Source organism: Impatiens glandulifera, chromosome 5, assembly GCF_907164915.1.
Source record: "Impatiens glandulifera chromosome 5, dImpGla2.1, whole genome shotgun sequence".
NCBI classification, from domain to species: domain Eukaryota; kingdom Viridiplantae; phylum Streptophyta; class Magnoliopsida; order Ericales; family Balsaminaceae; genus Impatiens; species Impatiens glandulifera.
In genome coordinates, this window is record NC_061866.1 from 51,308,702 (window position 1) to 51,330,660 (window position 21,959).

The 21,959-nt window shown below is 31.9% G+C and overlaps 3 protein-coding genes across 4 annotated transcripts; all 3 read right to left on the reverse strand.

Annotated features, from left to right (window-relative positions):
• Positions 1-2,090: 2,090 nt before the first annotated feature.
• Positions 2,091-3,603, reverse strand: LOC124939919 (basic leucine zipper 61-like). Its single transcript, XM_047480382.1, has 4 exons — positions 2,905-3,603; positions 2,669-2,759; positions 2,460-2,586; positions 2,091-2,373 (listed from the first exon to the last, which is right to left on the reverse strand). Exons 1-4 carry the CDS (start codon positions 3,444-3,446, stop codon positions 2,243-2,245), a joined length of 891 nt encoding a protein of 296 aa, XP_047336338.1. The 5' UTR covers positions 3,447-3,603; the 3' UTR covers positions 2,091-2,242.
• A 7,165-nt stretch (positions 3,604-10,768) lies between these two features.
• On the reverse strand, positions 10,769-16,469 carry LOC124938726 (actin-related protein 5). Of its 2 annotated transcripts, XM_047479224.1 has the most exons (12): positions 16,275-16,469; positions 16,115-16,185; positions 15,416-15,540; positions 15,011-15,055; positions 14,092-14,194; positions 13,639-13,748; positions 13,003-13,112; positions 12,824-12,914; positions 12,318-12,752; positions 11,877-12,004; positions 11,438-11,786; positions 10,769-11,367 (listed from the first exon to the last, which is right to left on the reverse strand). In XM_047479224.1, the coding sequence occupies exons 1-12, from the start codon at positions 16,373-16,375 to the stop codon at positions 10,849-10,851; spliced, it is 2,187 nt and encodes a 728-aa protein (XP_047335180.1). In that variant the 5' UTR covers positions 16,376-16,469; the 3' UTR covers positions 10,769-10,848. The 2 variants fall into 2 exon arrangements, with proteins under 2 accessions (XP_047335180.1, XP_047335182.1); XM_047479226.1 differs by lacking the exons at positions 16,115-16,185; positions 16,275-16,469 and having other exon boundaries at positions 14,092-14,199; positions 15,416-15,490.
• Positions 16,470-17,755: 1,286 nt separating this feature from the next.
• Positions 17,756-20,552, reverse strand: LOC124938815 (scarecrow-like protein 30). Its single transcript, XM_047479330.1, has 2 exons — positions 20,345-20,552; positions 17,756-20,034 (listed from the first exon to the last, which is right to left on the reverse strand). Exons 1-2 carry the CDS (start codon positions 20,486-20,488, stop codon positions 17,806-17,808), a joined length of 2,373 nt encoding a protein of 790 aa, XP_047335286.1. The 5' UTR covers positions 20,489-20,552; the 3' UTR covers positions 17,756-17,805.
• Between the last annotated feature and the right edge of the window lie 1,407 nt (positions 20,553-21,959).

Consider the following 21,959-nt stretch of genomic DNA (forward strand, 5'->3'; position numbering starts at 1 on the left):
AATATCTTCCATTGAAAAATGATTGGAAGGAGAGAATTGGTAAGAGATAATAACATAACACAATCTGATTGACTGAAAAAATAAAATAATTTTTTATTCTTCTTTTTTTTCTCTCATTTTTTTTAAACCAATAAGGTGATGTCATACCACTTTTGTCCAGATACCCTCCCTTATCCCTGCCCCATCTTCCATTAATCCATCATAATCTTATGTACCAACTATAATCAAAAGAAATAAACCCATATGAATAAACATGCAAAAAGCTTTCAATTGTATCATGTTAAACTAGCTAAAATTGAAAGCTTTCAATACTTTATTATTATTATTATTATTATTATTAAACCCCACCAGTTGCCCTCTACATAACTTTGTAAGTGATCCAAACCCCACTTGTTCCTCTTTAAATTAAAATTTCCCATTTCTTTTTTCCTCCTTTACTAATAGCAATTTCAGCTGCCAGCATTCATGACACTTCCATCATCCAATTGAGGTGACATTACCTTTTTTTCTCGCTTAGACTTGGCAAAATCATTATTATCAATACATAACTAAACCTCCATTGATGTTGGAATTCATCGGAGTTATTGAAATGGTTTGTTTAATAGAACCCAGTGATAATAATGATTTATAAAATATGGAAGATGACGGGTTGAATTCTCAACTAAAATGACTTAAAAATCGTGCTTTAAGAAAAGGTTGAATATCCAATATTGATAGCAAACATGAACCTCTTTCCAATTCTATAATCAACAAACAAAATGATTTTCAAATAAACCAATCTCATCGACCTGTCCCAACCCGACCCGACCCGAATGATATTGAGTTAAATAAATCTCCTTTTTTTTTCTTATTAGGGTACTGTCATTGGGTGGGGGGCCAACTGTCTTCAATCACCCAGCCTTCCCCTACCATGTGCCCTTGTTATGGGACCCACCTTAACTCTTCATGTGATGATCGATCTATAGTCATGTGCATCTGCTGCTGCTTCATCACATATTGGAAACTCAAGTCCTTCAACTATTGTCAAATTTTAATATCTCACTCCAAACTTTTTTTCTTTATATTTAATCCTTAAATGTTTGGATTTCTTTTTTAAAAATAATTTGGTTAGAGGAGTGATGTTTTGGTGTTCTCCAATCTCTTATTAGGTTTGAAGGAACAATCACAATTATTTAAAAGTGGGATGCAAATTTGTCATAATTGAAATTTTGAAAACTTTTAAAAATTAAACTTAATATTACCAATCAAAACGAATACTAACATTGTAATTTTAATAGATGTGTCTTAAATTAGAACTAAGATAACTTAAAACAAAATTCCGTCAACCGAATAATGTTCAAAAGGGTTAATTTTTTTGAGAAAAAAATTAAGAAAGATAAGTCAAACGATAAAATTTAGTTTGAATATCAAAATTTGTAATAAGTTAAGGGTTTGTTTTATGAGTTTTCTTTCATTGTCGAAACTAATTCTATCTTATAACTCAACACATTATTTGGTTTGAGAAAGAGATCACCCCAAAATGGCAATAAATTAAATAGAAGACATAAAATTCCTTCTCTTATATTAATTATGTTACTCCTGATTTTGGCACTTCATTTTGTCCACCTCTCAAATTGGAAATGAAATTAGTCATAAATTGATTAATAATGAGTGTTGAGTTTCTTTTTGAACAGTTTCTTCCACTTATTATAGCATAACATAATAGTATAATTAATTTTGTATACTAAAATTTTATTCTTTTAAATAATTATGCAAACTCTAACTCATCATTTTGCGAATATTAGACTTTACATTTTACCACTTAGTTAAATGAGTTGATTGATCCAAAAGTTGTCGTGACATAATGATATTGTCTTGTGTCTATTTTAATAATTGTATTAATTATTTGACTTGACTTTTTCTAATTACACATTTAATCTAACATTTTATATTTGAAACTTTGATTAAAAAAATTTACAAACTAAAATATTCATAAGTTAATGAATAACAACAAACACACAACTCCAAAGATATAAGCTAGACAAAATACTAAATTTGAGAAAATACAAAATGATACAATTTTAGGAAATTATTGTAAACAAAAACTAAAATAAATTGGCAAAAGAATCAAATATCTAATTGTGCACAAATCCTATAGCTACAATCCACAATTCTTGGAAAAAATAAAAAAAATTACAAGGCATTCATTATTTGCCATTCTTTTCATGATCATATTCACCGCAACGGTGTAACAACATCGTCATCAAGATTCAAGAAGTTCGCAATTCTCTAAAGTCATCTTCTTACTCTCGCTCGTCTCAATTTTCTTAAGATTTTGCTCGTGATAGACATTTCTCAATCTCTCTATTTCCCTCCTCAACGCATCTTGATGAGCTATAAAATTTATTAAATCAAATGAATCTCATCAATAATAATAATAATAATAATAATAATAGTAATTAATGAAAATAATTATTTACCATCTTTAAAAATCTTGTCTTGGGCTAGAGCTGCAATCCTCTGCTTCAGTGCACTGTTATCAACATTGAGTATTAACCGTTGATGATCAAGGAATGCCACCCTTGGTGACAATACTGATACTTCAGCCTTCACAAATTAAAAATAAAGATTTCAATTTAAATTAAATAATCTCTATTTATTTTATTAATTTTAAAGAAAATTTACATACTTGTAATGAACTAACACTTCTCTCGAGCTCCGATATATACTGTAGTTTCCTCACTCGCGACCGTTGTGCCGATTGCCTGTTTGCTAAAATCCTGTTTAAAATAAGAAAACGCGTTTATTCGCTTTAAATTGTTAAAATTTTGATAGTTCTAACTTCGAATCTAAAATATTAATTGAGTAAAAAAAAATATGCTAGTTATGGAAAAAATATGAGAATAATAAGGAGGGTGAATATACCTTTTTACCCTTTTGGGATCAACGATCTTATCAGAGGAATAATTCTCTGTGGTGGCGGTCTTGTTGGAAAACAGTGTAGTGGAATCGGACTCGGCCTCATCGGGTTCGGACTTTGGGTGGTGGTGGTGGTGATGATTTAGATCGGACGGCAGTTGTTTATCGTCATTTATACTATTGTGATCGGAGGGTGAGGAAGTATTGGACGAGGATAAAGTGGGAGCGACAACGGGCATTTCGTCGTGGTCGTCGGCGAACATGGACATGAACTGTTCGTCGTCGATCCTGTCGAAATCGTGCATGGAAAGTCTGGCGGCGCGACATGTTTGGTCGTCTGTGGACATTAATAATGGTGTTTCAATGAATGCAATTGAATCGCTGATGGATCGGCGGTGCGAGCCGCGTCTTGTGGCGGAGAAGTCTAGGAATTCGTCTACCCATGATGGGTTGTTGTGGCCGCCGCCGCCGGAGGAGGAGGTGGTGGCGGTTGTAATTGGCCAAATGGATGTGGTTAAATTTGGTACTTTGGGTGGCAATTGAGCCATGAGAATTATAGATGGTTAAATAAAACAACAGTACAATGAAATGAAGAATGATTCATTATATAATAAAACATGAAGAATGGGGGCTTTAGGAGAGAATCATAGTCACATAAGTACATCCACCACCACCACTAGGAAGATATATGAAATCCTATTTTTATTTTTATTATGTTTATTATAATAAATTTGAATATAATATAATGGATGGGTAATTGGAGGTGGTGGGGAAGTCACATGGGGGGAAAGAGTTTGAGACAGCTATCTCCAGCTGTTAAGGAGGTTGTAGACTCAACGGTATCAATGTTTAAATTTATTAACTTTTTTTTTATTTTTTATTTTTTTGTCTGTCAAAAAATCAGAACAGCACGTGCTCTTGTGCCCAATTACCTTATTTTATCTTCTTCTTTCTCATATATACTATTTATTACAAACACAACAACATTCTCATCCAATGTCCATTCCTCCTCCTTTGAGAATGTTACTTTCAATTTTTCATTTGGGTTTCAATCAGATAAAAGATTGAATGAATAAAACTTTTGAATTTGTACTAAACCAACTTTCATTTTAAAGCGTTTTTAGTTGAAGACTTTTAATCACTTAGTCAAATAATAGTGCAAATAATGATTATAAGTGTCATAGTTAAGATTCAAAGTAATTGATTCAAATATAAGATACAATATTTACTCTCAAGGATAAGAGTTATTCATGTCTATCTAGTAATAACATCTACACTTAAATAGTTCAGGTCTCTTCCACACAAACAAACATTAACCATCACTCAAACCTTTTCAATTGCAAATTTACATTTTGGAGGATTAATATATATACATTTTTAATAAAACCTAGAAAGAGTGGAAAACTATGATTAAGATATATACCAAACACAATTGTTAAAACAATTAAGTTTATCATAAAATAAATTCATACAACCAAATAAAAACATCAAAAGATACATCAAATACATTGTTATACTTAGGGACGAATTAAGGATTTAGAATCATATATAATTATAGTGAGCTTAAAAAAATAATGATAAAATTTTGAATAAAACGAGTGGATACAAGTAAGTGTTACCATTTTTTTAATTATTAAATACATAAATGTTGAATATTTTTTAGAAATTATAGGCGATGTCACATTTTTTATGTAAAAAAAAATATTTTTTTCGTGGTGAGCTTTAACCCATCTGAACCCTACCTTGATCTGTCCCTAGTTATACCCTCGAAACTTATTAGGTAAGACTAACACAATTTTGACGCATTATTAAGATATTGAAAGTTCTGTAAACCAGAAACAATTTCTTTATCTTGCGGTCCATAATGTAAGGATTTCACACCAATTTAGTAAAATTAACGTGGACTTTCACGTTTTTTTTTCCCACGGAATTAGTAAAATATTACATTTGTTAGTATAAAAAAGTAAATGATAAAATTATTATATTTATTTATAGTGTTTTATACCTACATTAACTTGTGAAAACTATTTAATAACTTTAAGAATATATTCAATTTCACATTTTTTTAACACAATTACAAATTAGTAAATTATTACATATTTTTAGTATAAAAAAATAAATGACAAAACTATAATATTTCATAATATTACTTTATACAAGCATCAATTTATGAAAAATATTGAATAATTGTAAATTATATCATACAAGTTAATTAATTAAAGTGTAATTTTATTTTGAGAAAAATAATAAAATTTTTAAATTAAAATGAATATTGTTTGAGCTCGGATTTGAACCATAACCATCTACAACAAACAACTGTCACCATCTAGACAAAATAAATAATTTGAAATGCAATTGTTGGATAAATAGTGTGTAATCCACAACACCACCTATGCATGTTAAATTATATAACAAACAAAAAAAAAATTAATAATCAACGCTCAAGTTAACATGTACCCGAAATAAAATTAACTAATACTTTCACGTTTTATTATAACGATCACGTATTAGTAAACTATTACCTTTATTATTATAATAGAACAAATGACAAAACTTATAGTCTTAATATTATTTTATATGTACTTCAGAACTTGTGAAAAATATTGAATAATTTTAGGTTATATTTTATAAGTTTTAAGTTGGTTTTATTTTGAGAAAAAATATAATTTTTTATATTAAAATCAATATTGTTGGAGCCCAAAATCTTTGAATTAACGTGATATATAGAATTGTACAATCAAACAAAAAGATACTTGATGAAGCATCAAAATAGTATTCAGAATAGAAGACTGATAACCAACTAGCTAGAGTACTCAAATACTTAAATTTATTGGTAGTAAACTATTATATTTGTTAATATAATTTTTTTTTTTGACAAAATTATTATATTTCTTAATATTACATTATAGATTATATACACTTGAACTTGTAAAAAATATTAAATAATTTTAGATTATAACATACAAACTATTTAATGTGTTTTATTTTGAAAAAATATATATATATAATTATTTTCTTAATTTAATCGTACAATGTGAGCTTGAGATCAAGTCGGGAACTTTTTATTAATTGATTAAACCAACAAGACACGTTATTAATATATATATATATATAGTTTGAGGGCGAAAAAGATTTGAGAAAAATAACCAGTTAAGTTATAAGCCAACTTTTTTCAAAAACATACATATAAACAAACAAAATAAATATATATATATATATAAAAAAGCATCAAAATAATAGAATCAACAATGGACACAATTTAGCATGTGTACAAACTAAGATCAAAGTGGACTTTCACTCCTTTTCTAACACGTTCATGGGTTAATAATTTTATAAATTATTATATTTGTTAATAGTACTTTATTCACATCTGATTTTGTTAATATGTTGTTTTATTTTAATAAAAACTTATAATTTTCTTAATTTAAATGGCACTTATATAAGAACGATTTTAATGTATTAGGATAACATACACCATCTCATTAAAAAAAACTAAAAAGTGTGAGGAACAATAATCAAAACTAGATAAACCCTAGTTTTGACGGTAAGATAACAAACAAATTACTCAAAAATTTCTGAATTGTAGCAGATAAACCACATTACAAACACAAATTACAATGAGCAAAGACTACAATTGTTGCCTCCATGTCCGTCTTTTGACCATATTGTATTCTTCAACGTCCATTTCATCTATCGTTCTTAATGAAAGGAGATTGAATTGAAGCATATGATAATGCATATCTGCTCCCGTTGTTTAATCTTTCTATATATGAATTTGTACTAATATGATAAAAGATATTTTTCTTCAGGATTTTAAGACTTTTGTCACTGCTTTTCTGCTTCAGTTTTATGTGTTTTGAGAATCATCAACCTTAGTTTCCTCTTCGCTTTTCTACTTTGTTATATCTTTGATTTCATCTTCTGTCTCTTTCTCTTATATTTATCTTCTTCAGCATCCATCAATTTCATTACTTTATGTTAGAATTTTTAAACTAATTCTATAAATTCCATTAATGAATGAAATTAAAATGTGGGTAATAAAATCAAATCAAATTCACATGAAATTCAAACGTGAATTAAAGGATTGTTAGATATTTTTTTCTTTAAAATATAAAAAATATATAAGAGAACGATATTAAAAATAAATCAAAGAAAATAGAAAATACGAAAAAATGAAAAAATGAAATCACCGATTTGAGATGTTGATTCAAGGCATGTGCCTAACACATTTCCCATAAAACAGTTTCATCGTCTCCCATTTGAGCTGGAGCTTATATCGTAGATGGCTGTCTCCTAGAGTACAACGAATCTAATAGTGATTCTGCACTGAAATTACTACGCATCGAACTTGAACAATGTACCTGAACTATCATCGGGTTTCAACGGAGATGTAGAGCAAAAACTCAAAGATTACTCACAAAATAAAGAAATGACTTTTGGACTTTTAGATTAGAGATCAGAGATTTGATATTGTTAAAAAATTAAACCATGAAATAAAATTATCAATTGATCCAACGGTTGACATTGTTTGTCTCTTCATTTATCTCAACTTTTCTTCTTCATTAGAGAGTAATTATTTGTCAAAAATAATTAAGACATTTACAATTCAATACTAACATTACATGTTTTACAATTTGCTAATGATAATATTAAATTATCATAATAACTGATAATAATAATAACAAACTCATGTAAGTTACACTATAAATTGACAATATTTTATTAATTGGTCATTAAGGCATTTTAAATCAAGTAATTTAAATTAATTAATTCAAATTATACATTTGGAACAAATTTTACCCTTTAATTCACATTTAAATTTCACGTCAATTTGATTTGATTTTATTACCCACATTCTAATTTTCATTCATTAATGAAATTAATAGAATTAGTTTAAAAAATACAACACTTTCTTCATTACCTAATTATATATTTTTTCTTCCTCTACATCATTGATTTATTCCTTCTCTGATCCTTCGTTGATTTATTCCTCTACATTTTTTCCATGTGGATTGATGGTCTTTAAGTTCCCCAATATATTTTTTGATTTTGTTTCATTTTTTTTCTTTTCTTTTTGGACTTTCAGAATTTTATGCTCTTCCTCAATTGATTTTGCATATTTAGAGCTAGAATGGTAAAAAAATATTGTAGAAAATACACATGTGTGGCCTTCATTCATATGAGATTTCCATGACTGTAGACTTTTCGTTCCTATCAAATATTGTCTTGTTCTTTGGCAGCATACTTCGAGGATGCAATTCAATGTTTATTCTAGCAAAGATAAGTTTATCTTCTCTTTTTGTAGTTGGGTTAATGTATAATGGTTTCCCCAATAAATTTGCAAAGTGATTTAGAGCTTCTGCATTGTACATGTGTGTTGGGATGTTCCAAAGCTTAAATCATACCTGAGTTATTTCCTTTGGTTTGCTTAGCAGGTTCAATTGTCCAGACCATCTCACCAGCTTCATACAGTTTGATTCAATATAGTATGCCATGTTTCATAATATCATCCAAGTTTGATCCCTTTTGACTGTAGAAAATAGAGATCATGTATGTTTATTGATTGTTCGCTTAAGATCAATATAATATTTCTTAAGATAATATACATTCAATTGGACAATTGTTTGTTGCATTTTCTCGTTGTTGAGCACAATCTCTCCTTTATTTGCGTGCATCAGAAACTTTGTGATTTGATTTTTCAATCCAAAGAAATTTGTTCTTTTATTGTAACTATCATTCCAAATTCCTTCTTTCTTTTCCTGTTTTTCTACTGCATTTTTTTCAGAATTTTTAACAGCAATTGGTTCTTTACCATTATTGCATTACTGTTTTTCTTAGATAATTTCTTCAGCAATTCTATCAATTTTCTGTCTCTCTTAAATTTTCCATCACAAATTTTTTAACTTCCTTATCGTTATTGCTTTTATTTCTTCCCATTTTAATGAAGAACAGAACACAGCAACAAAGTAGAGTGAATACAGAACAAAGTATACCAGAAACCCTAGGTCCCTAACTATTATAGTCGATATTGTGTCGTTCGTGTCGATTGTGTTTCAAACCGACAAATGACGTGTGATTTTGCGATTGCGGTGGAGGGTTGATCTTCTTAATTATATTATTGTTGTTGAGTACGAGGGTGCGCACGTTCTTGATTTGACAAACGACCATGAGAAACTAACAACCGCGACCACAACAATTGAACCGCGACCTTGATACCGTCCCGATCATTCCGTTTGCGCCGATCTTATTTTTGTGATGAGAAAATTTGTTTTTCCTTATCTTACAAATAAAATTGAGTTCTAACAATAAAGATTTACAACTAAACAAAAAAAAATATATATCAAAATAAGCATCAAAATAGTAAAATCAAACTTGAAAACTAAGATCATAATAACTTTCACAACTTTTTGTTTAGTAGTTTAAGAATGAGATATTCCAACCGTTATTATATTAAATTTGTTGATATAAAAAAAAACAAAAGAGAAATACATTATTTTATTATTGTCTTTTTATACCATCTTAAATTGTGAAAAATATTGAATAATTTTATATTATACAATTTATTAATATTTCAAAGACTAGTATTATTTTATTTGAGCTCGATATTTTACCTAACATTTAATGTGTAAATTATATTGATAATCAACTACATCATCTAGACATGTTATTAATGCATGGTTTGAGAATAAATGAATGTGAAACAATATAAATGAATTATATGGTGTTAATATATTTTCTAAGTGCAATGTCGTGGATTTGATTAAAGAGTTTTTGTTTGTTTGTTAAGATCATATAATCTAATTTTTATGATTTAATGGATTTTGAGACTTTTTACTTATAACTTATTTTAATTTCATGTGAAATTATTCCCTATAAGTTATAAATAGTTCACAATATCACCAAATAAACCATCAAACTATTTAAGGATGGAGGGGTTTAATTGAAAAGACAAAAGAGTATAAGGATTGTATTTAAAATATCTCTTTATTTTTTAATTGAAGGATTGGTCTATCATCCATGTGAAGTGTTGTGAGTTGTGATTGTGAAGGCTTTTAGGGGCAAAATAACACTATGCCTTGTTTGGTTTGTCCTGAAAGCAAACTGCACATGTCGGGCATGTGCTCATTTTCCAATTATATATTACATTGGGATTAATGAATCAAGAGTCACTAATCATTGATTATCATTTTTCTTCTTAATTATTAATTATAACTGTCTATTTATCTTATTTTATTTCTCATCCTAATTTTATCAAGTTTGTGTTTTTTTATGATATACTAAAAAAACTGTTTCTCCAGTATCTAGGGTGTTATACTAAAACTGTTTCTCCAGTATCTAGGGTGTTTGTAGATTCAGTTTTCAAATGTCTCCTTTCTTTCGGGGTTCGGGTTTTCGCATATTTATTTATTTAAATTAATTTAAAAATCGAACTGAATTGGAATAAAAATATCTAATTCAAATTAATTTTCAGTTTGAATTTGATTTTTTTGCCAGTTATCAAACAAATTACATAAATTATTATATCATTGTCATATTTTAATCATGCATAATTAAATGGTGCTGGTGATTCTCTGTTTCAACTATGAAAAGGAGGATTCTAATGGTATGTAGGACATTTGGAAAGAAAGGTGATCAGTGAGGAATTTATGGTTAATGTTGCGATTGACCAAAAGACTGGCATGATCAAAGGTTTTGGTTTTGTTAACTTTGTTAGCAGGGAAGATACTGAGAGAGCTATTTCCAAGCTCAATGGATATGGCTACGATAATCACATAATTCGGGTAGAATGGTCTACCCCTAGAACAAACTAATTTTTTTCTAGTCAGTCTCAGTGGTGTAATTGTCAATTGTTATTCAATGTTTCATATTCACCATTTCAGAAAACAATGATTAGAGTTGTTGATAAAAAGAGTTGTTGAATTTAGGGCTTACAACAAAATAAATCATAAGTCAACTAGAGAAGGAATACTTTACATGGTATCTGCTAAGCCAATCTTCACCTTTCTCGTCAAAATCCATCTTACTGAAAGTCTGCTGCTGAAACCCTAGAGAAGAAGCGTAAACAGATGCACCACGCCAAGCATCAAGGACAGGATCCGATGATCGTACTACCCTAATGGGTGCCCCACATGGCCTAAGCATTCGAACTCCGCTTTCCATTCGCTCGCAAATACCCTCCAAAAGACAGCTTCCGCCAATCATCAAGATTGAATTCGTAATCCTTTCTTCCAACTCCGGTTGATGATGGTCTTTATTATGAAGCTTCCTGATTGATACCCCAACCATCTCGTCTAATCCAGCATGATCAATTCCAATCAGATTTGGATGGAAGAGGATTTCTGGGCAGCGAAATCTCTCTACTCCAATTATTATCTGGAAATCTTCCTTTGTCAAAGGGCGGAGTTTTGGAACCTCGGTCATGGAGGAGGAACCCTGTTCTGATTTTGGAATGAATGTTGGGTCAATTTCCTGCAATAAAAAAAAAATTATGTGAATATTCTTTTTACTAAATGTATTCATTCAATATTAGTAGTCCAACCTTGAGCCTGGAAGAGATGCGAGAAAGCTCAGTTTCATCTTGGTCGGGTCCTTCATCTTCATCGTCGTTGTCTTTGCTCATTAACTTGTACAATTGCCAATCTTCGTCTTTAATACCGAAAGTATCCTCGCCTTTGCCTCTATCAAAGGCTGCCGTGGTTAAGAGACGCATCCTTTCTTTTTGAGCAGGGTTTAATCTTTCTCCACGACCAACGGATCCAGATGCAGACCCATTCTGATTCCCATTGTGGTTTCCTCCATTTGTTTTCAGACGCTTTCGCTGTTCCACTTTCTCTGAAAGTTGTTTATATTTGTTGCGTGCTTCTTCCAAATATTGTTCAGGATTCTCTCTGTTGTTAGCAGCAAACAACTCTAAAATATTATGAGAATGCAAACAATGACAGGAAATAATCTAATCAAATTAGATATCAATCACTTACAATCGTTTCTCTTCGTCTTGTTTGTTTTGCTTATCACGTTCTACTTCCTCATCTAACCGCTTCTGTTTTGCTCGCAGCCGACCCTCAGATGTAGTTTTGAGGAATACTTGGCGTTTCTTCTCTTTAAGCTGCAAAAGAACATAAATAAAAATTTATATGAAGGAACTAGAATTTTCAAGGTCACAAGGATTAATCTATAAAAAATAACAGCTAGCTTTTGATTTAAGGGGTGCCTTTTAGTTTATACTATTGTTTAGGACAGTGTCACAGGCCACTATCATCAAGTTGAATGCTCTTGGTACATAAAAAAACAAACCCTAAGGAATAAAATGGCATGCGGGGTCAATGAAAAGAAAACCCTAGTTCATTTATCAACCAAGAAACTCTATTTGCTTCAGCCAGAATCATATAAAAAAATGCATGCAAGATATATAATCACACCTGATCTGGTGTCAGATTGTTGTCAGGGACATTTACAAGAGAATACTTTTCAGCAGCAGAAGAAGAATCTTTATTCTCATCACTTTCAACTTGTTCACCTTTCGCCTTCTGCAACGATTGCTTTACTTTTACAAAAGCAGAGTGTATTTCCTTCTTAGAGATATAGCCAGTTCGTGCAAGGAAAGATGGAATATCACTTTCTTCAACGTGCTTCAGTTGCTGAAGAAGAAAGTCCAAACCCTTCAATTCATTTTCTAGCTCGTTTACCCTAGAAACTCTCTTTGCTTCAGCCATTTCCCGCAGCCTTTGACCTTGTCTCTCTTTAAGAGCTGCCTTTCTGGCTATCTCCTCCTCTGATGGTGGCTCTTCAACTGGTGAAGGAGTCCATGAAAGCTGCCAACACCTGGTCCTCTCCTCGGCTTCTTTTCCCCCTTTCTATTGTCATCATAATTTAAAATTTAAACATAGGAAGTTGTTGTTGTTGGGAAGAAGGGCAAGCTTAATACCTGAAACAATCGAACCTCTGAAGCATAATCTTGTGCAATGTAACAGTTTTCCATTTTCAGGTCTTCAGACTTCTCCCAAGTAAGTTTAGACCTGTTCGAACAAGACCAAATAATAAAATCAACCATCACAATTCACTCAGTTTGACATCTAGTGTGAAAAAGATGATCAAGAGGGTTACATATGAAGAGGGTATTTAAGAGATAGAAGTTCTTTTAAGGAATCTGTGACATGGTATCCGCCAATGTTAGTTCGACAGCATGCGTCATACACGGGTTCTCCATTCACAAACTGATATGAAAGAAAAGACAAGTCGGTTAGCAGTCAGATTGTGTAAACACTAGATCACAAGAATATTCTCCAGTAATCAAAAAGGTGAATAAAAATTGTGCATCTTGCACATGGCATTTCCAAGCAGGCAAACCTGGATTTTCATGCCTGGCCCCAAGAGTTAAAATGGTTGTCAGTGTTCCAAGTTCATATAATTGGGCTGTTTTGGTATGACAAATTCAGATGTTTCTTTGGGGATATCCACCCAAACTACAACTGAATTTGACTATCACCAAAGAAACAGCAGCATACAGGAAATGTGAACACTAATGGGCAATGTACCATAGGGCTAAAAATATACACATTGTATATGACATAATGATGATTCAAATAGTAATTTCAAGGCACAATGGTTATGCCAGAAAGATATGCAAATTGTTTGAAGAAGGTTCTATCATGATGTGGGATCAGATGCCAAATTTAGTGAATTCCACTGGTATCAAAGCCACTAAATAATACAAGGGAAGAATAAGTTTACATCACTTACCGGAATGGTATGACTTGTGGTAAATCCTGAACATACTGCCATGCCATCTTTATCACAAATCCCAAGATGTTCGTTATATTTGTAGCTGAATGCAGCATCTACACCAAAGGCTGCAGAAAAAAAATGCAGGTTATCCCATTGTAATGGCAAATAGCACTCATTTCTGTAGATATGCATTGCTTCAATCATATGGCCTTTTTGGTAAACCTTTTCTGTTCTACATCATTTACTTGCATCACATCAAGTAAGCATTTACACTACATTATATCGATTAATGTTCATCACAATTTTTCCAAAACAAGCATGCCCCTATAGCCAACTTCAGAAGAGAGCACAATTGAAACTAACATGGGATTGCACCTAAATCTAACTGAAACATTTGAACATTTATAAAGACTGAAAAAATCCCTTAAATGTGCAGTGAGACATATATGAGGTAACAATTCTTTTTACCGACTGAAGGAACCCCATAGGTTTCAAAGAGAAGCTCTGCCATCTTGCTGCGAGACTGTACCGGATTACAAAAGCATTCGGTGATCAGCACTGGATGGTCAATCTGTTCTGAGTGCAAAATGTAAACATAGAAATTCACTGTCAAATTACATGTTGAAAAGGTTCAGAAATGAGGAAATCAAGTTTTGCAGCATCATAAACTCTTTACCTTCATTAATCATGAGACGTTTAGAAAACAAATATAAGATTTATTTATTCATTTATTAAGACTCTTATATGATACAGTTATCTTTTTTCTTGTCTATATTATATGCCAATAAAATATACACCTTTTACCATCCTAACAACTTTACATAACTTCGCCAACATTCTTCAACTTACTTTATCCAACCAAAGATAAATGACCCCACAAACTGGCAAATGTTCCACATAAAGTGGATGGAGTAAGTATATAACTTCAGTTTCCTCACCATGTACAATGTATTGAAGATGCCATGCAGATACTAGATTTTTTTTATGTGCTCCCCCTTTTCTTACCGAATACTACTCAATAAAACAAATCACGTACTACTAATGGACAAAAAATAATTTGGTTTGTTGTGAATTTGATCTAAACTACATTAGGAAATACTTTTTTCAACATATGGAGGTAATAATGTGTATAGGCAATTTGTGTTGCATATAGATCACATGGTGTGCCTTGGCAAGTAACAGATTGATTTTTGCTCATAGGACAGTAATCCGACATGAAAGCGTCTTTTGACCAACCAAAATGGAACATATAAACAACTTCCAATGCAAAATAAAGAAAGGAAAATTAGTCAATGAGATGGAAAATGCTCTCTATCTGCATGCCTGTCACTATAACATGCCTAGAGGAACAATAGGCATGCATACCACATGAGAAATGTTGACATACCAGTGAAGAATCTGCTCCCAGCCGATCAAAGCCAAAGTCAAGAATCTGAAATTGTAACAAATGAAGTATCAATCTCGAATAACTTTATGAAAAATAAAAGGTATATCAAATGATAAATATGTAGGACACATTATCCACTACCCATAACTGTGTTTTATGTATGAAAACTGCTTTAGCAAGATGACAAGTGCAAGTTTTCTTGAAGCTTACATTGTACACTTTGAGTATTTGTCTGAATTATCAAATCATCAATTGATGCAAGTATAAAACACTGTCTACACTAACTAATGTACTCTTTTGGATTCTTCCACCAATTTGATTTTGATTGGTTTTATCTCAACATGACAAGAGTGTAAATAACATGCAATTAAATAACATGGCCTCTAAATATTTTATTAATCTTACATATTCCATTATCTCAAACTGGTAAACAACGTTGCTATCAAATGCTGAACGCGGACCCGACCTGGTGCAATCAAAATACTTCATGAATGCTGGGTCGTGATCACCAACAATTGTGACAGCCTCACCTGTAGCAAATTTGCCAAAAAGTAAATAAACAGGAAAATTTCTTTTAAGCATATAACACCACTGCCAATTAAAATAGCATTGTTGCCCTATTCCCAAAAAAGTAAGTAATCAAGGATTTACACGGTTCATTCATAACAAATAGACCTAAATTCATGGAATCCAGAGCAACAGACATAGATATTTTTAAAAAATACTGATGCTTTTCTTATCTTTGAACTGTAAATGTCCACAACAAAAAGTGGAACAAAGCATTATAATCTCAATGTCATAAGATTGGATTGGCTTCTTCTTCATTATACTATTTGTAAGATGCGAGTACAAATGCATATTATTGGGCATCAAATCAATGCCATCAAATAACAACCTGAGAAAAGCTAGTTATTGATGCGTTTCAGTTGAACAAATTAGGTATAATCCCACAATCTACGGGAGAAATCAGTTGAAGTGGTAGGCTAATTATTGCTGTGTTTTATAGGAAAACGGATTGAAGATATATCACTAAAAAAACAAGTCTAGGATTCGTTTTCTCAAGATAGAGGAGAAAGTAATAAAAAATGCAGAAAAGTTGCAGACCAGTGGTTTTATGGCGAGGTCTCTGAACGATATTCCGGAAGATAACGCGAGGTTCAGTCTCTCCGGCCCATCTGCAAAAAGATGAAGGAGCGGTATGTGAATTTGTAGGAGAAAGTATGGAGAATAGATAAAGAAATTAGGTTTAGTTGATTTGCTATACCCAATGCGAAAATAGGAAGCGCCATTGTCGATGACGATCGGATGAGTGGAAGGGAAGAGACCGTAATCTGATTGCCGCTTCGTCTTGCTTGTGAACGGCATGCTTTCTCTCTCTCTCTCTCTCTCTCTACAAACGGTAAAGATGAAGATGTAGAAAAGCGTCTGGAGCTGCTTGACAGAGTATCAATGGATTTTGAAGCTCTCAGCCAGTAGACGAAGAAGATGATTTAATTTATAGGGTTGTTTTAATTATTTATATATATATATATTGTTCACCTTGTTAAAAAATAATTATATTTTTATAAATATAATTCATTAATCCAATTTTATTAGTTTCTTTTTTAATTTAGGAAATTCACATTATCTATAATTATTATCCTATTATTTTACTTTAACTTAAAAGACATATTTATCTTAACTAAAAAAAATGATAAAAACAATTAACAAATCAAACAATGAAATCAAGTCTAATAATTCTAACCAATAATAGAATTTTTAATTAAATAAATAGATAATAACTACACAAATAAATATTTGAATTAAACAAAAATAGTCAATCTATCAAAACAAATACAACCTAAAATAACCCTACCTTTTTCTTATTCACAAACATTAAGTAAAATCATTTGTGTTTTAATTGTGTAAAATTTAAAAAAAAAAAATCATACTTAATTAGTTAAATATTAAGTAAGAAGATGAATAATTTTCTGAGATAACCATAAAAAGTGGAGTAAATGAGTTGGTGACCAACTGACCATCGCATAATTTAAATGCGTTGGTGACCACTTCATATTTTTTTTATGAAATTATTTCTGTCGCGAAACGTAACCGTCGGTTGCGAGACGCAACCGGATGCCATGTGAAAAATCCAAAATCGGATTGTCGGTTGCGTCTCGCGATTGGATTGCGTTTCGCGATTGGATTGCATCTCGCGATTGTCGACTGCGTCTCGCGAATGCCGATTGCGTCTCTCAAATGCATCTCACGAATGTCGGTTACGTCTCGCGAATGTCGATTGTTTTTTGCAACCGGGGGTGCGTCTCGCGATTGTGGACTTTTCACATGGTATCCGGTTGCATCTCGCGATAGGGACAATTTCGTCAAAAAATATATAGTCACCAACGCATTTACTCCTATTACGAGGGTGTTCGTCAAATTTCCCGAATAAACATTGTCACCTTTTTTTATTTAGTCAAAATTCAATATTTTTCTTTTCCAATATTAACTCTAAATAATAAATATCAAGAACCCGGACCAGCTCCAACTCGATTAAAATGCAACTATCTGAACCCGGCCCAACTCCAACTAGAGTTCATTCTTTTTCATACCCAAATTGCCATATAACTTTAGCCTAAGGCTGATTTCACAATTATTTCATATTTAAAATGTAAATATAAAAACAACTGTATGCAAACTTGAGTCTTTTTCTTTGTAATTGTAAGAATATTTAGTAATAAAAAGTAGGCAAAAAAAAAACATAACAAGTTAATAAGAAGAAAAAACATTCTATTAAGAATAATAATAACTAAAAATTAAACCGGTTTCCACAAAGAAATTGCAAATAAAATTCTCCCCTTCCATCCCTGAAGCATCCAATTCGCATCTTCATCGATCAGAAAATCCTTATGATAACAACTCTTCACACGCTCTTTTGTCATCGTCACAATCTCCCTATCTAAAGCCACCTGTCTAAAACCCGCTCGCATTATCCGAACCTGCCACTGTTTATAAGTCTCGGGCCTTTCGATTCTCTGCGCCCCTTCACAAGCAATCACATTCATCGACTCCCAACCGAATAACAGCCTCTCTATCAACACCCTCTCGTCAACATCCCGAGGAACGGTCGTGTCCAACATATCGAACAACGACGAGAAATGGAATACCGCCTCCCTAAACCTCGTGCTAAAAAACGGAGCACTGTAAGCACCGTTAACTACAGCTTGTATGAACATGTCCGGTTTCATCTCCTTAATCAAATTCAATACCACGTTCCTCGGACTGTCCATAACAACTGTTTCGTCGAGTAAGTTACGAAATCTCCAATGACAGTTAACCACCAAAACCTCGTCTTCGTCCAGGTTTAAGTCGCTAATCTTTATCGTCTCCCATTTCTGCGCTATGGCTTGGAACGAAAACGGGACGTTGAAGGTCTGCGCGTAATGCGATAGACGACGTCCCGTCTCGTCGACACGCTGCGTGGGTCGGAAACCCGGGTTCGGGAGATCGATACCCGTGATCCGGAGACTCGGCGGGCCGCCGGGTCGAGATGAGATTCGTTGAATTAGGCACGGCCATTGGAAACCATAGAGAATACCGAAATCTATTATGTGGAGACGGGTTGCTTTTTTCGCGATTTTCATTATGCTCTTGTTCGATACGAAATTCGTCATCTTCTTGAAAGGGCAGGCCGCGAGAAAGAGGTGGTAAGCTTTCAGGATTTCGGCAGCAGACGACGGGTATTTCATGTGGAGTTGGGCTCCAGAACCGGCCATACGTGCCTCGAGCCCGTTTGCGAAGTAGTAAGCCATTCTTTGCATACCGTCCCCGGTTTGAGAAGAATGCTGTCTGATCTGCTTTAACAGGTCGTTTGCAGTCTTCCAATCGTCGGAAGAAACCGACTGTGCGCATAGAGTTAACAATGTCGTAAGATCAACCATATTCCTTTTACTATTACCACCACCAACAGATTTCTTCCCACGGGATTTCCTGCTATTCGAAGATTTCGCTAGTTGGCCATTCTTGTTCATTTCGTTCTGCAATTCTTCGCGAAGATTTGTATAGTTCTTTCCTCCGCTGCATAGCAACACCATGTCGAACATTTCAGGTTTCACAGTTGTTTCAGAACAAACAGCAGCTTGTTTATTACTTCTAATCCCTTCTTCTTCATCGTCGTCATCATCATCATATGGATTTTTCTTCTTCCTCCTATCGTTCTCCTCTGTCTTAACTACAACTACATTCGGTTTCAGAGAAGAATCCATCCACAATCCATTACCATTAGGTGGAGGTCCCTGTAAGAATGTTTCAGCAGAAACTGGAAGAAGATTGTTTAAACACGAATCAATGACACTGATCGGGCTACTTAACGAACTGTAAGGTGATTGAGAAGTCAGATTCATGGGAGCAGCATCTAAACTATTCAAATCATATTCGCCCAAATTCGGATTCCAAATGGATTCCAATTGACTACAACTACTCGTATTAGAGTTGCTAGAAGTAACGCAGCTATAGCAATTCTCTGTACTGTCTATAATATCATTTGAGAAAGGAAAAGGTTGAAGATCAGTAGAAGATGGATATTTCTCACCAATTACTTCATACAAAGATTTCTCCGCAGCTTGAAGAGCTGCAGATTCTTGAAACATACACGTCTTCTCTTCCACATCTTCTTCCATAAGAATCTGACTTATGTAGCTAAGAATCACATCACTGAAATCATAATCCTCGTGAGAATCGCGGTCAATTCCAGAATACTGAGGAGCAGCAGCAACAACAATCGGATCCGGATCTAGAAAACTTGGAGCAGGATTGAAGAAATTACTGTTCAGACAGTTACCGTGTAGATCAAATCCATTGATGATATTCTGATCCAAAGGAAATTCATCTTCATTCTGATCCAAATTGCCAGCAATGATGAAGTTCTGATCAAAAGTAAGCTCCTCTCCAAAATTCTGATCCATAACTAATCTATCTTCAGGTTTGACTATGTTGAACATAGAATAATATCGATTCTGAGCAGCGTCCATGAATATATTTCCAGTCTGTTTCAGTTCTAGGTCAAATTAAACAGGATGAAGAGATCTAGACTAGACTAGACTAGCAATAATAATAACACAATATAGAATCTCTCCAGATATTGAAAGCCTGGAATTCCGATACCGGATCTAATAAATTCAGATTATTAAAATCTCAATCTCAGTCTGGAAAAGCAAGTTCATATAATCATATATAATGAAAAAGTAACCGCTGCCTGCAACTTGTAAAGGATAATGAATATTGAATTAGGTTTTAGAAACCCTAAAGTAAGTATCTATCTGTTGATAATATGAAGACGATAAGCGGTGGCAGTACCTTTCGGCTGAACAGAGAGAGATTTGACCTTATTATGGATCTAGAAGTTTTGAAGAGATGTGATCTTGTCCGTCCAAATATAGTATAGAAGATAAGATGAATGTGAACCTCCTTTACCTTTCTTTTAGAGAGAGAAGATTTCATCCATATCTATCTTCCTTCACGAAGCTCTTCTGGTTTTGAAAGTCAATGCATTGAATCTGGACTATAGTAGACTGGATGAAGAAGATCATTTTGAAGCGGTTGATAATTTATTCATATATTTATTTTGTTGTGGTATGCCGTATTCCCCAAGTTTTCAGATTTATTTTATTATTCAATTCTATGTAATAATTGAATCTTAATTATAAATTAACACGAATTTATATAATATTCTGTCTCAACTGAAAGAGTAACAAAATTGATTTTTAGTTATGATTATTGACATTTGACTTATAGTTATTCTTGTTTAGTGAATTATTAATAGTTATAATAGGCTTGTTTGATTTGGGGATTTCTATAGTTTTTTTTTTATTATTTGATAAAAGAAAAGGTAAGTTATTTAAAAAATATATATATTAAAATTTTAAATTGAACATTAAAAAATAAATTGTCAAATTGGACTTCCTAGTGAAGGATATCTGAGATTTCGAACTTACAATTTGGGGTTTATTATTGTTAAAATTATACAAAACGATATTTTGTTTTTAACTCGTTGTTAACTTATTATTTAGATGATATTTATAAATAAATAAATAAAATATAAGTATAACTAATTTAGTTATCGCATTTGAGTGAATTGAGTATTTTGACAAAAACAAGTTTAGAGAATCGATTGTAAAAAAATTTAGTTCGCTAAAATTTTCTTTTATTTATTTATAAATGTCAGGAATACAATAAATTAATAACGTTTGAGATCATTAGAATATAACCTTATTTTGTATATCTTTAACAAGAAAGAGTCCCAAATTATAAAGTTTAAAAAAAAGAAGTTCGAAATTCTCATTCACTCTCAATACTCAATTCCAAAAACAATATTTAAAATTTAATTTAATAAAAGTATATGTATTTTAATATTTTAAAGTGATCTAATAATTATAATAAAAATGATCGGATATAAATATTCAATATATAGTTTTTTTTTAAATGATGACCGAAAATTGTGTTATTATATTTTAGAAGTGATTATGTTATTATATTAATGAGATTATGGTTAATATAATAAGGACACTTTAATCACAATTATTTTATTTTTTATTTTTTTTAGTTTGGTTTATGTATTTAATAACCATAACATAAAAAATAAAAAGATCTTTCAGATTGTATCGAAAATAAATTGACTGAATTTTTTAATATTTTAATGATTCTCGATATTCAAAACATATATAATTTATAATAGATTTGAAAATTATTGTATAGAAAATTGTGATTAATAGTTTAATTTGTGTACCCTTGAATAAATTATATATTAAAACTTAAAAGCAAGCAATCACGATCTTAAAAAAGAGTTCACTGCACGTGTTTGGTTGAAAAGTCATTGAGGTTAGTTTTATATTATTATCTTATTTGAAAATTGATATTTTGTTACATAATTTATAAAACCGGTAAAATTCAAATCAAGTAATTTTAAGTTTGA